Genomic DNA, 15,211 nt, shown 5'->3' on the forward strand with positions numbered 1-15,211 from the left:
CCTTGAAGAAGGACAGGCGGCGGGAGGACAGGAGGCTGAAGAGGCAAGAAAGGAAGAAAAATGCCATGGTGAGTGGGTGTTTGCTTGTCCGCGGCAGCTTGTTAAAATCTTGGGAAGAGCTCTGCGTGGCAAACGCAGGTTCCTTGTTCTCTGCTGCTGCTGGCAGGAGGTGGTTCAGTAGCGTTACCCGCTAGAAGCGTAGCCTGTGCTATTTCAGGTTTATAAAGCGAACTTAAGTCGCTCAGCCTTGAAACAGTCCATCAGTTTCAGCTGAAGCCTTAGCCTTTAGCGTGGCTCCTCCGGTTTAGCACCTTATGCCACCCTTCGATGAATTCCCACCCGCTCTTGCCTCCTGGATGAAACTTACTCGGTGCATTTCAATACGCAATTCTTCAGTGCAAGGTTCCAGATGTTCTGGGGCCTCCTTCTGCAATGTCTTCTGCTTGAGAATTGGAGCGAGATACTCGGCAGAGTCTAGTGAGACTAGTGAGTCTCACTTGGCAGAGTCTGGTGAGATAAAAGCCATTTTCTCAGCCAAAATTTAGGCATTCAGCATAAATTAGGCATTCGGCATAAATTCAGCATAAATTTCAACATCGGCATTAGGCATAAACTTATGCTGAATGTAATCTGGGAACATGAGTAATGAGTTACTACTAATTAATCTGAGATATCTACGTTCTTCGTGAGGTAATTATAGGACCGGTGCCACGTTGCTTATGTTTACCTAAGCACTTAACTGCAGTAGTACTTGAAGAGCTTGGGGAACTGTGCTGTAGCCAAGTACCATTGTTCATTCAGGGCACTCAGGTGATGAGGAGAGTACCCTGTACAGTGTGATGTTGGTAAATGGAGAAGAGTACCCATAATAATACGGTTTAGTGGCACAGACCACTTGCAGTTATTTTGTGACACAGTATGCTGTCTCTTCTGTCTAGCTATTTTTCCCTGAAGAGAAAATCGCTTTGTATGTTTTCTGTCCAAAAAGTTGCAAGGCTTTATTATATTGGGATTTTCAGGTCTTTGAGTGTCATTCACAGAATCTTGTCTTTTCGTGTTAGAGCAACCTCAAATCTCGGTACTAGAGATGCATATCCCATAGTGCTCTCAAGGTTTCAGCCAAGAGAAATAGTGGTTTAGTAAAAGTCTACTGGCTATAGGTGATGATCAGATAATAGGAATAAGTGAATTCTTTAGTAATGTGACCCAGAAGCGCTGCATTTTGCGATGTGAACTCTCAGTGAAACGCATATAACTTCACTTTTATTTCCAAAGGTATGTTTCCACTGTAGAGAACCTGGCCATGGTGTTGCTGATTGTCCTGCAGTACTTGAAAGCCAAGATATGGGTACAGGGATCTGTTACCGGTGTGGATCCACAGAACATGACATCAGCAAATGCAAAGCAAAAGTAGATCCAGCAGTTGGTATGTCTCAAATTTGTATTTTTTAAGATGCCTTCAGCCTGAGTTTTCTGACTACTGAAATACAAGCTTTGTGTTTTAGTAATCTAACTGCTCTGAGGAGATGGGTTAATATGTTTAAAGGAATACAATATAATAATAATGAACCTAACAGTATAAGAGACACTGTCGTGTTTTTAGTATGATAGTGCAGTAAAACATTGTCATTATCGCGTGTCCACAGTTGTCTGTGACTTTACAAATGTGGATCATAGACTCTGTGGGATTTTGCAGGGGCATTTCCGTACGCAAAATGTTTCATCTGTGGCGAGATGGGGCATCTGTCAAGGTCATGTCCGGATAATCCCAAGGGATTGTATGCTGAAGGTGAGTGCACCAATTTGCTGAAACCAAAACGCATTCTTCATACTTCCCTGATACGGAACAAAGTAACATTGCGCATGAATGAGGATCTGACTGAAAAGAGCTTCCCAGTGTATTCTACTCCTGGTAAAAGCAGATTAATTCTGTGGAATTCAATGTTAATATATGTGGTAAAACATACTGTTATACTATAGCGGAAGACTTTGGGGGATGTTCACGCAAAACAAGGGCTCTCGCTAAAAAGAAAACAACTTTAGTGAAACATGTCTAAGTTTGAAGATTTCACTCAGATCCTGCTCTGCCGGGTTTCTCTATTGGCACTGTCAAACAGCATTCTGTATCGCAGTACAAACTTGAGGTGTGGCAAACTCAAAAGGGTGATCTTGCATCACAGTTAAGTTGAAAGAATAATCACTTTACTTTCAATATTTGGGTTATGAGTGGAATTTATATTTTGTATCTCAGTACCTGCAGTTGGACTACCTGCCTCCCAGGAGCTCCTGTTAATTTCAAAAGTTCATTTGAGTATGAATTTCAACAGAATTCAGCTTGTTTCTCAAAAAGAGAGTTTCCCACAAATCAGAAATACTCAGTATGTGGCAACAGGAATTTGCAGGATGTGATGCTTTACAGAGCAGTGTCACTACGAACAGTTCTGTCTGTCGGTCAGAGAGACAGAAACAGAGGAGGCTGTGTGTGCAGGCTTCATATCTGCTCCATGGTGTTCTGTTATTGTGGCAAGAGTGCAGATCTGTCCATGGGGACATTTCCTTACCTTATGTACAGGTTGTTACTACAGGTAAGCAGAACAAGATTTTTTTCAATACACATACCAGAGCAAAACAGTGTCGGAGGGTTGTTTTGTGTTTGGTTTTGCTGTTGTTTGTTTGGGATTTTTTTTCCCCCCAGATGAGTAACAACGTTCTCTCTTAACAGGTGGTGGCTGCAGACTTTGTGGCTCTGTGGAGCACTTCAGAAAAGACTGTCCAGAAAAACAGAACGCAGGTGAGGTATAGGGGAGTGTACAGAGTGGGGTTTGAGTGTTCAGCTGAGTAATGTTTACTTACTGCTTTGGCTGACTTCGGACAGGAAAAAAGGGTTTGCAAACAGAACATGCACATATAGCGAAGGTGACCTTGCTTTGGGAATAAGGGGTGTGTGGAGGAGGCATTAAGTTGCAATGCAAATCTTGAATTTTCTGTTTCAAAGAATCTAGATTGTGGGTTTCTGAAGAAAATACAAACCTATGTGTATTTGCTGGCTGGTATTTATGCTGCTGTTCACAACTTGGCAGCTGTAGAACAAACCTGGTTTCTTCTTTCGATGATACGTGCGTGAAGTGTTGGAACTGGCAGCTTGTAAAAGCTGCCTGTGCAGGCAAGTGCTCAAGTCCTTCAAGACAGGAGAGAAAGAGGAGGCAGGAGATCTGTCCAGCTAGATTCACCAGCTAGGAAGCTGCTCCCTTACTTCTTGTTTGGTTATCTGTGTGGGTGGAAAAATTACATTACATACAAAAAACCTGTGCTCAGGAAGGTACAAGATGCGTTAGGAGAAAAGAAACGTTTGTAGGGAACGGCATTGCTCAAAGCGGGGCTGTCTTCAGTGCAGTCCAGTGCAGGTCGTTCTCCTCTCCGGCAGCAGGGCTCTAAATGGTATGTGAAGCAGAACTGCAATTTCTTTCCACCTTTTTTGAGGAGTTTTATGTCCATAATGAAGACTGACAACTGCTGGTTAATTTCCCAAGGGACATCTTAGTTTTTATGCTGGTATTTCTGAACTAGTATTGCTGGTTAAAAATAATTGATTTATTGTAACTCTGATGCCATTGGTAAGAACTGTGATGTTCTTTGACATTACTTTGCATCATGCAAAGTACTTTTAGACTAGAGGAAGATAGCGGATAGCTGGTAAAGAAGTTTAGGCACTGTGGTTTATAACTTCTTCAGGTGGAGTTATTTGGTCTGCTTTAATGTACAGAAGTTAATCCCAGTAAGCACTGATTTATCTGTGTGATATTCTTGGTATGGTTTGATTTGTTGCTCTCAAAATTAGATTGTCACTCAGAAAAAAAAATAGGAGTTTGTTAACAACCCTTTCTTTAGGGAAGGGTTGTGAATTGGTCTAAGTAGCATTTAAATAGCCAAAGAATGAGGTGATATGCAGGGATGCGAGTTGAGAAATGCGAATTTTGCTCTGTTGTGCCTCCTCAGGCTTAGTTTTTTTCATCTGTAAAATAGCAAAGGTGTTTCCTGGCTATCTAGAGATCACAGAATTATAGGATCATGGAATGGTTTGGGTTGGAAGGGACCTTAAAGATCATCTAGTTCCAACTCCCCTGCATATTATGAAATCTTCATTGCAAGAGTTATTTGGATTTACGTGAGAACTACTGTATCATCTGCATATCCTTTGAATGCTTCTTTGGACAGTGAAATAGGAAAAAACACATAGTAATGATTTCTGAACCTTGACGATCTGCATGGGGGAAGAAAGGGAGTTTATAAAACATAGTTGAAAAAGAGCTGTGTAAGGAGAGCTGGCTTCAGAGCTAGAACTGAACAGACACATTTTTGGTGAACTAATGACAGGCCCTTGCAGGCCAAATCTTCCTCAAATGGAGAAGTTTGGTATGCTGGTGATGCTTAGCCTTTTCATAATCTCTTGTCTCTCGCTCTGCAGATCAGATTACGGTTGGGCGATGGACCACTGGAATGAGCGCAGATTATGAACAAATTGCAGAGACACCAAAGCTGCAAAAGCCAAAAGCGAAAGTACCCAAAGTTGTTAGTTTTTGAAGGATTCTTGGCTCTAAACCAGAGTTAGCCTGCACTGCCTCACTCCAGAGTAGTGACTGCACAGCGTGGATTGCTGGTTCCAGAAGATAACCAGGTTGCTGCTCCTAAATTGATTTTTTTTTTTTTTTTTTTGGTCCCCCTTTAGTTTTCCAGTTTGTCTCCCAGGCTCATGTAACTTACTGAAAAGCTGGGAACAACAGAAGACATGGCAAGTGGGTATTTTATATGTCTCTGCCAAAACAGAACATTCCCTCTCACTGCCAGCTCTCTGAAGAGGGAAAATGGGCTTCTTTTGGTAACAGGGATCTGCTTGCAGTAACCAAACAGGGTATGTGCATTTTATCACGGGGGTTTATGACCATGGGATTTTGGTGGTCAGTATTGTTACCTTAGGAGCGCTGCTTTTACTTATCAGAGATGAACACAATCGTGCTGGTCTTACTGAGTAGTATTTATCTGTTTCTCTGAAAGGGATTGTGGTATTTTCTAAAGAGCCTTGTTGGGCTCCTGTTTGGTTTTGCCTTTTCCTTTCAGAAAGAACTGATTTCTTGATCTGTGTGCACCAGCTTGAGCAGTCTTGTGGCAAAGTTATCAGGTAAACCCTACAGCCTGTAGAGCTGAGGGGTGCAATTCCAGCCACTCGTGGTAGGTCAGGTAAAATATGTATGTGCACTCACCAGATTGTTTATGCATGGTGGATTGAGTAATTGTTATGAAACCAACTTAAAACCGAGTGCCTGCAACAGCTCTCCAAATACTGCAGTACTTCAGCCTATGCAGCCAGCGGTGGTATGCGTTCACTTGTGTCTGATCGTCTCACCAGAGATGAAGAAGGAAGCACGATGATTCTGGAGAAGTGCACCTCGAGTCCGTCTGACATGCGGCGTTTCCTTCTGAACTGCCTTCTTGATGCAGTTCTGGGCCACGTGGCAGGTGTTGGGCAGGCTCTGCCCAGTGCTCCACTTTCTGCGTCGGCGTGGGCCTGTGACGCTGAGCTTCTCCAGTCCTGTGCTGCTGCTGTGGTTGCCATCGGACAACTTCAGTGTCCCAGGAATCTTAAATGAGCCTTCTAAAAATTTCAGCTTCCGTTTTACAGTAGTAAGTAACAGTCCGTCAGGGAAAGCTACACAGTTACACAGCTGTTACTTCTGAAGAACTGGCTTATTATTTAAGAATTAATTGCTTCTGAACAATTGATACACCCTTTCAGTAGAAGTGTCCTAATGGTCCATACGTCGCCTTGGTGAGAGCGCAGGAGGAACACCAGATAACAATCTTGAGCTTAGGACTGGGTTTTGAGATGTTCAAGACCAGCCGCTGAAACCGTACGTTTGAAACGTACTTTTCTTGTGGCAAAAACAAACACATGAATTTCTGTGGATATATTTTACATTTGTACATGGTGATTATTTTTAATAAAGCGCTGCTAAAGAACATAGTGGTTTGAGCTCTTATTTTAGGTTTCCTTGTTCTGCTCTGAATACTAAGGCACATTAAATTGACTAAGATAGGGCTTGTATATGCAGTTTGTAGTAATCAGAGTGCACACTTAAATGTGGAAATTACAGAGGTTTAGGTAACTGTCGGATTAAAGCTCAAAGCAGTATCACTTTAATGTGGACATTTTGCAACCGACATTTATCCCAGCTTAAAGAGTGTTTTACTTTCTATTATATGAGTAAGCATATTGTTTCAAAAGCATCTTTTCTAAACACTTGATGTTGTACCATGTTCTTTGACCCATAGGAGCGTGAAGCCATGCACCTTGACTTTCCCAGTGGTACTGATGTTTCCCAGATAAGGGGTTGGTGTAGGCAGGGCGGTGTGCAAGTTGCGGTTTCAGAGCGCAGCCTCTTCTCCAAGGAGATGGCTGCCATGGATCTGAGGTTCTGAGTATGGCGTGGTCACCCGGTCGCACTGCTGCAGCCTGAGGCAGTCTGAAAAGTTAGATGGTGCATGACACGTAACCTGGAGGAAAAGAAAATTCACTGTTCCCTTCCCACAGCTGCTCACTGTCACTTCTGCTGGGTGAACCAGGATGACTGAGAGGGCAGTTGTGGCCAAAGAAATCCCACAAGATACGGTGGATTCATTTGTGTTCTCACAGTGGTGGAGCACAAGCAGAGCATGCTAGTATCCAGCTTGTCCAGCTCCTGAGTCCAGCCTTCAGCACAGTGATGCAGTCCTCCTCGTAACTGTTCCTCCTGAGGTCAGCGAGCCTAACAACCATCACTTTGTGAGACAGCCTTAAGCTACATACCTGTTGCTTTAACCTGTTTTGCACTAGAACACACTTCTTCGGACTTAAAAAATCACAGGGTACTGTGTGCAAGAATTTCAGTGTAAAGGCGACAGCTGTTTTCAGGTAATTGCACGCGTTCTTGCATGGGGCTGGAGGCACGTACACCTCCCCTGTCCCCTGCTCCAGTGACTGCTGAGGAAGGTGGGGCACTGAAATGCTTGCACTGCACTCTTGAGGCAGCTGCTCTGTTAGCCATCGTCAGTCGCTGCTGGGCAAAGCTACTTGTTAAATGCACCCACCGATCTCTTTTTAGATGATTTCACAAGGGTATGTGTAATTGAAAGCTATTTGAAAAGCAGCTGGAAAAGGCACTGCATTTGAAGACACATCGTACCCACAAATGTGTTTAAAAGTCAAGTACATAATTAGAGTTCAGTCAAAGTTTGCACACCAGAAATCTGAATCTTCTTGTCTCACCAGTTGCACAGAGGTTGGTAAAATTCAATCCTGGTCTATGTAAAAAAGACACTCTCCTCTTACACCCCCAAAGGTGTGGTGGCTGCACCAGGAACATGGCCCAGCTTTGCACTGCTCCGTGCTACAACAGCCAAGACCTTGGCACTGGGGGCAGAGGGAAGAAGCTCTTGCGTAGGCGTGAGCTTGGCAGAAAACTAGTATTTCAAAAATACCAAATAACATTCTCCAGGTAGCCTTTGTGGAAGCCCCACAGCTGAGTTCAGTGTGTTAAGTGTCTCTAAAGGCAGGTGAGGAAGGCATAGGAAGCCACCCAAATGGCTGATGATAAATGGTTGGTGCAGGCAGCCTTTGGGCTCTCCCTAGTACGTCACACGTATTCAGAGCTGAACATTAGGTGTCTCTGTTGTCTAAAAATTGGGACCACAGAGACCTACCTGCCTACCCGAGAGCTTGTCTGCCATCTGCATGCAGCAGGTGTGGGCAGGACTTGGAGAGCTGAGCTCCCACTCCACAGAAAGGCCCGGACCCTTCCATTACCAGCTGAGCCAGGAGATGGCAAGCAGGGCCTCAGTGGCTTTCATGCTCTGGAAGGGGCTACCCGGAGAAGGCTGTCATCCTCCTGCCCTGGGCAGAGAGATTGCTCCTTTCTCATGTGATCAACATGACGATCCAAAATCAGGATCTGGATCTATAAGAGACAAAGACCAGGACCTGCTTTACTTTTAACGAGAGCGGAAGTACCCGGGCATTGTATGGCACACAGCAGCCAGCCTTTGCTAGGCCTAGAAGACGGCAGCTCATTTCACTAATGCTTTATTTAGTCCAGGGTTTGTGCCTGCCTTGTTGAGAGGCCCAGTGCCTCACAACACTAGCACACCACGGCTCTGCTGCTGCTTTTGCTAGACATGCCGTATGCAAAATGTGCAGGCTTGCTGTAACCTATAAATCATGGGTGAAAGCCTTGATTCGGTTATAGGTGAAACTGAAGGTGGATTTACTTAAGCGGAAACTGGAGCAGACCACTAGAGCTCTCCCTCTGCCAGTTATGAGGCTACAGTAAAATAGAAAGAGCATTGCTACAGTTCACAGACCTTGATTCTCTTAACACCCCCGTATTCATGTTACGATCTAACTGCTGACGATCAAACCTGTGATTCTGAACAAGGCTCTTTTGAGCAAAAATAAAAACAGAAAACAAAGTAGATGCACCACAGTAAAACCTCTGAAGCCATTCCCCCTTTTCATCTGGGAGGGAGTGGATCCAAGAGTCTTACTGTTCTGCACTTACTGGACGCCAGCAGAACAGGCTGGCACACAGCTTGCCAGCTGGAGTCGGGGCACGTCTTTAACAGGCCAACGGCCCCCATCATTGCCACAAAGCAGTCTTTCTGGAACAGCATCCAAAGCCATTCCAGAGACACTGTAGTAAAATTTACCATGGATTTGTAACCTCAGAAACAATAATTTATTGGAAGCCACAGATAAACTACAAGTTTTAACAGATACAAGTTCAAACATTAGCAAACACTAGGTTACATAAGGTGCAATCTATATGTAATGCGTGTGCAAGAACCTGGACAACCAGGTCACAGCACTGGATAAGCTACTTAGTAGCACCACTTCCCTGCAAATAAGACAGGCTGGTATTTACGGATTTAAAACTGGCTGGATGCCGCTGCGTTTAATATAACATTAAAATAGTGAAATAGTCTCATGAGCTACAGTTCTACTAGGCCAAGTTCTGCCTCCATTTATGTAAAATTCATTAATGCAATCAAGCAGATTCTGCCCTTTAATCTTTTTAAAATTAAAAACTGAATCTAGAGCCTAAGATCTAATCTTAATTTGATAGGAAAATGCTTGTACTAGATACTCTCAGGCTCAGGCCCAATATCGGCTACAGGATCCAAAGTGACTAACCTGTAGAAAAATGATCCAAAGTAACTAACCTGTAGAAAAATGATCAACACACACGCAAGAATTTAAACCAGTACTGCTTGACAACCTTCAGAAGTCTCCTCAGAAATCCGTTTGTAACTTCAGTACTTGCTGCCTTTCAGCTCCAAGAACTTTATACATTGCAAAGCAGTGTCCTCAATGGATTTTGATGAGCCAGTAAGATTTGCAGCTAAGTATGGCATAACACCCGATGTCACTTGATTGAAGTAACACACCTGTTAAAACAAAAGTAAATTAAACAAAAAAGCTAGGGATTGCAATGGTTAGCCATGTTTTCGCAGAGCTTAGGTAGGAAAGTTTTTATGGATGCAAACTGAAACACATAGGCAAAACGAGCATGCCTTTTTACAGTACTTCAGTGATCCCTGTCCTCACCACTGCCAGGTCCTTGAGCATGTAGGTAAATGTACATGGCAGTGCAGCAAGGAACATCACGTGTAACCTGTTACATAGATGTACTTTATGGACAAAGCTGTTGCCTGACAAAAAGAATCTCAGCCACTGACAAAATCACAGAATCACAGAATAGTTTGAGTTGGAAGGGACCTTAAAGACCATCTAGTTCCAACCCCCCTGCCATGGGCAGGGACACCTTCCACTAGATCAGGTTGCTCAAAGCCTCATCCAGCCTGGCCTTGAACACTTCCAGGGATGGGGCATCCATCTGAAAACATTTCTGAATGTTTTCAGAAATACATTTTTCCAAATGAAAATCTATAGCCTTCCCATGGAAAAGAACAAAAGAGGAACGTTGTCATTGCTCCAGAGATAGGGTTCAGATTGCATAATTTCTGACATATGAAAATTAAAGCACTTAATCATAACTAATTCCTTGGACTTCCTCCATAGTCGGAAAAGAGATGGACACCACCAGAAACCAGTTTAATGCACACCTTCTAGAAGTGTATTTTAGGATTGAATTAATGACTCTCTGGAGGTGCCTGACCATCTCCAGTGCTTAGTTTAGATTTCTTTCCTTTGGTTGGCCAAAGTTGGGCAAGACAGATTCCACTTTGTGGAATAAAGAATGTCTTAATAACCACACTGAACTGTGGGGAAAGTGACTCTTGTTGTATTGCTGTTACTGTTCTAGACTGTCAGCTCAAATGAGATCATGCGCACATGCAATACTACAGGAAAGGAGACACGGCTGAGGTCTGCAGAGCTACTCACTGTACAGGAGCTGTTGCTGTCACTGTAGATCTGGAATCCAGCACAAACGATTTCACTTCTGCAGTATTCTGGAGAGGGTGGCATGGACGTGAGGGTAACCGACTTTACAGCTACTACGTAGGGTTCACTGCAGGTCAAGGGGAAGATTCAAAAATTTCTTCAAAAAGATGTTAAAAAGGATACATGCAAATGACTGCAGAGTATGCACAGCTATACCAAAGATGTAGTTTTATTACGAAGACAAACAAGCTTCTGTATGTTTAAAGGTATATGCGAAAGGACTCAACTCTCCTGAGTCTCATTAAGGCTTCATCTCAGACTTCAATCAAGGAGCCTTCTGCGGAACGCCACAGAACGATCACCTGTGTACAGCACCTTTTTTTATTTATCCTGCTCTCTATGACCCAGGTTTACAGACTCAGGGTCTGGGAGCAACCCCTACTAAGAGGCTTTACAATGTGACCCCCGAAAAGGTAGACATGATCCAGGTCCCAGAGGTGTGGGAAGAAAAGCAAGCACAACGCAGAATACTGCCTTTTAGACTCCGTGTTCTGTTAACATGTTAAATAACTGACTATAAGAAAAGAAATTGAGAATAAAGAATGGTAAGATACACCAGATGGTCCCATTTATCCATGTTTCATTATGCAAGAACAAAGGGAAATCTAGTGAAAAAAATTGATGTACGTTAAACTGATGAAGGGACCTTTTAAACCAAATCCAGCAGCAAAATTTACAGGTACAGTAAATGTGTCACACTGAGGTTTCAGGAAAGGCCAAGCACTTCCTTGAACAAGAAAATCTCCAGAGTTACATTAAATGTGATTAAAACATCACTTCACACAAACAAACAAACAAACACACAAACCCCCAGTTATGTGCTTCAGCACACTGACAGGCCCTCTGGGACATGTTTTTTTTCCAAATTTCCTGTTTTATTCTGGACTGTTTTCCCTCATGATAGACTGCTGCTGAAGAGTCACTATCAAAGAAGCAATACTGGACTACGCTACAAATCTGTCATATTCTGAGTATACTCCATCACACCTTCACATTGCAAAACTAATCTGGTTATGCAAACTCAGGAATCAACATATTGTATATTAGATCAGCTATCTATCTAATTCCTTATAAAATGAGATACCATGTTTGTCACCCAAAGACAGACCCAGATAAAGGTCAACAGTAATTAAAACTGTCTCAGTTTTTCATCTGTGCTCACAGCTGAACTCAGAATGGCATACTCACCTTGGCTTACAGGGTTGCCTTTGAGACACAAGAATCACAAAGTCTCTGGGTTTATGGCCAGTCACGGGTGGAGACGTAACATAATATATTTTCTCATCTTCATTCACAGCCTGTAGGACCTCACAAGTTCTGCAGATACATTTAAGACACACACGGAGACTCTTATAAATGCAGTAACATCTCAACGAAAAACATAGCACAAACATATATTCCACCCCAATATTAACCCTACGATTTTCATGTTCGGGTAGCAAGGAAGAAAGAGCAACACAGAGTGAATGAAAAACATGAGGTTTTTTGCAACACCTCATTTGACACCACCTCACTGTCCCACAGAACTGTTAAAGAAGTGCAAGGTGCTGGAACATTGTCTTAAAAGCGTCTTTTGCATACTGTCGATTCCTGTGTGGAATGACATCAGCTTGCATGCTGTAACACTTGCCCTGAGACCTAACATTGTCCATCTGACACACCACAGGGAAGAGAGTCAGGAAACATTTGCAAACAGTTATTCAAAGTTGTGTTCTACTCTGTTCAGACTAGGCCACCTGGCTAGGAAACACACTTTCACTGCCTCGCAAGTACTGATCACCATCTCTGAGTTTTCAACACAAAAAAAAAAAAGGTCAGAATTTTCCTTTACGCTGGCAGTAATTGATTTATTTAATTTCATCTTCTACTGCCTCATCAATAAGCAGTGCTAACCTGGTACTCCATTTTGACCAGTCAATCAGGCTTCATAGCAGTCATAAGAAATCTGAGAGTTTGCTTGTATCTATGGAAAATCAACATTTCTTCAGATTTCGTTTGTTACAAGCCATAAATTCAGCAAAGACTGTAGATTTTCAAGTATCCCTAAGCTTCCACTTTCACCGTCTGATAAAAATCTTTCATGAAAGAATAACTAACTGAAAAAGCTTCTCCGACACGAAAATATTCACCAAATCAAATTAGTATCCTATCAATTAAATTGTTGCTAGTCATTATTATACACCATAAAGTAAATAAAAAACCTCAGGCATCTTTTTCAGCAACTCTGAAACCCTTTCCAACCCAGATACACTTTGTAATATGTTATTTTTTGTAAACTATGTATTTTGAAGATCTCCATCTCTTGATGTCTCACTTTGACTGTATGAAGAAGCTGAGCATCAGCGTCCCAAACAAAACAAATGTGAAGAAGCCCAGCTTACAGACAGCACGCCCACCTCAAGTTATATGTGAACTACTCAAATTAATCCTTTCAACTTGCATTTGTCTAGGCATGGAATTTTGTTCATTTTAGAAAATGGTAACCTGTGTCCCAGATCTCTCTTTTGACAGTCCCGGGCAACGATATTTTGAAATCAGACTTAGGAGAAATCAGATTTTATTTTTAAGGTAAAAAACCCAATCCATACTATGTCTAATGAATCTCTAATGTCAACTTCTTACAGCAATTTCTTCTTAATTAGGTAGAAAAGTGCCAACATCTCAAAAATCTTTGTATCAGAAAAGGTTAGCTGTCAGTGGATTTGAGCAGTCTTAAAGAAAGCTAAGTTCTTACAAGAAATGTTTGTCCCACTGTTGTCGGAATGTGAAGTCAGACAAAAGGGAGAAAGCTAGATGTGACGGTATCTTCACTTGCATTTCAACTTTGAGTGACAATACATCACCCTCCTCATGAGTCCATATTTTTATCTGAAAAAAGTGAATAACATTACAACCAAATAATGATTGCTATAAATATTTGAACACATAAATATTGCACGTTTAGTACTTAAGCAGACTTTCTCAGGAGTACCTATGAAACTATGACAGATCAAAGGCAGAGGAGCTTTCAAGATCAATTTTACATTAAAATACAGCACAGTGCAAAACCAAATACACTCAGCACAGTGGCATCACTATGTTAGGGTTAGCTGAAATACCTTGCAAGTGGAAATGAATGAACTAGAGGCCAGTAGGACCTTTTTCTCATGCTACGTATATGTGGTCTCTAAATACCTTTTGCACTGCAGGTGCCTTGGAAAAAATTGAGTTACTGGACCATGTAGATGTACTGGACCACTTTCATAAACAACAACAGAATCACTTAGGATACAGTCCCAGCTACCCTGGGGCTGTATCTATACCAGCATTTAGGGAGTCAAGCACACACCTAAATTTGCCTGGAAGAGCTGTGTTCGTAAAGCCTGAGATAGGTTTCACTCTCATTTTCTTTGCTAACGAGCAAATCTAATCCACCTAGTGGGTTAATTTAGAGGTAAGCATACAGACACATATGGCGACAAGCATACCCTCTGCTTATTGCTGGCGTCCACACTGTCAGCAGTCTACCTTGTGCCTGCAAGTAGATGCTAAATAATTAAGACTTCTGGAGTAAATGGTATAGAACAATCAAAGTGACCTACAGTTGTTAAATATGGTTTGCTATCACTGTTCACTGCTTATATCCTCCCCAGAAAAAAATAATAGTGTGCAACCCTGGCTCCCTGCCACTTCTTTAAGGGATATCTAATGATTGATAATGCCAGAATACACAGAAATGTCCAGAACAATTGGACTGGATGGCTACTGTCCATCCATTGACAGCATCAGTGGGATTTGCATCCTACATCCTGCCTGAGCCAGATTTTGCTGTGTTTCAGATACCTGCTTCAATTAGATGAAAGAACAGCCAGAAAAAAACCTACTCAAATATTTTGTGCCAGATTAGGCCTAAGTGTCTCAGAAGCAGATCTCACTATCAAGACCACTCAAAAAGGGAGAAAGTTCCAGACTCCAGTAATACTGGAAGGTACCTGGTGGCTTGCTGAGAGAGAGAAGTAACATCATGCTGTTTAAAATGTCATCCAGAATGTGCATGGGTTTTGCTTTTCTGTATGAAGTAATTTCTTCACAACTTTTGGTGCTAGTTCTATTACAGGTTTCAAGCATTTAAGGTCAAGAAAGAAAATGAAATTGTGGCAATCATGGGGGAGGCAGGAAGGAAATTTCACATGGATAATAATACAGTCTTAGCAGAGGCTTGAAAATAATGCTCAGTGTTTCAGTCTGATTGGTCAAGCTTGCTTTTTCCCCACGAGTGCTGTCTGGCATTTAATTAGCACAGCAGTGTTCACCGGAAGTTAATTCACCACTGGAACAACCTACACATGAAACTGGCAGATTTGCCATCACTGTGTTGTCCCAAATCTGGGTTCTTCACCTGGTGTGCAATGAGACGATCCACACACAGAGTCGAGATACATGTTTCTTGCTTGTCTGCGCAGAGATGGGTGCCAGACGGTAGGTAACTCCACAAAGCCAGCACGCCTTCTGAGAAACAAGCCAGGTCTTACACACCAAGAAGAAACCACCACAGGGAATGATGAGTCAGTCAACTCCTTACTCCTGCACACCTGATCAACATGTGGCTGAGAGGCTGGTGCCAACAGTGGAATTTCGGGTTTTTTGATCATGGAGAGGTTTATAAGGCACCGGGCCTGCTGGTGACAGATGGCACTCAGCTGTCTCAAAGGGGAAAAAGGTTTCTTGACCATGAATTGA

At 42.5% G+C, this 15,211-nt stretch overlaps 2 protein-coding genes across 2 annotated transcripts; one reads left to right on the forward strand and one right to left on the reverse strand.

The window, feature by feature from the left end:
* Window positions 1–5: 5 nt before the first annotated feature.
* ZCCHC9 (zinc finger, CCHC domain containing 9) lies at window positions 6–4,581 on the forward strand (the record flags this gene model as incomplete). Its single annotated transcript, XM_010148699.1, has 5 exons — window positions 6–68; window positions 1,276–1,426; window positions 1,697–1,789; window positions 2,723–2,791; window positions 4,466–4,581. Coding segments are annotated over 5 exons (492 nt in total), but the record flags the coding sequence as incomplete, so codon positions are not given.
* Window positions 4,582–9,339: 4,758 nt separating this feature from the next.
* Window positions 9,340–13,360, reverse strand: LOC104503399 (acyl-coenzyme A thioesterase 12-like; the record flags this gene model as incomplete). The annotated part of the gene is made up of 4 exons (XM_010148701.1): window positions 9,340–9,474; window positions 10,433–10,559; window positions 11,681–11,809; window positions 13,227–13,360. Coding segments are annotated over 4 exons (525 nt in total), but the record flags the coding sequence as incomplete, so codon positions are not given.
* Between the last annotated feature and the right edge of the window lie 1,851 nt (window positions 13,361–15,211).

Source organism: Eurypyga helias, unplaced genomic scaffold (assembly GCF_000690775.1).
Source record: "Eurypyga helias isolate BGI_N326 unplaced genomic scaffold, ASM69077v1 scaffold38653, whole genome shotgun sequence".
NCBI lineage: Eukaryota > Metazoa > Chordata > Aves > Eurypygiformes > Eurypygidae > Eurypyga > Eurypyga helias.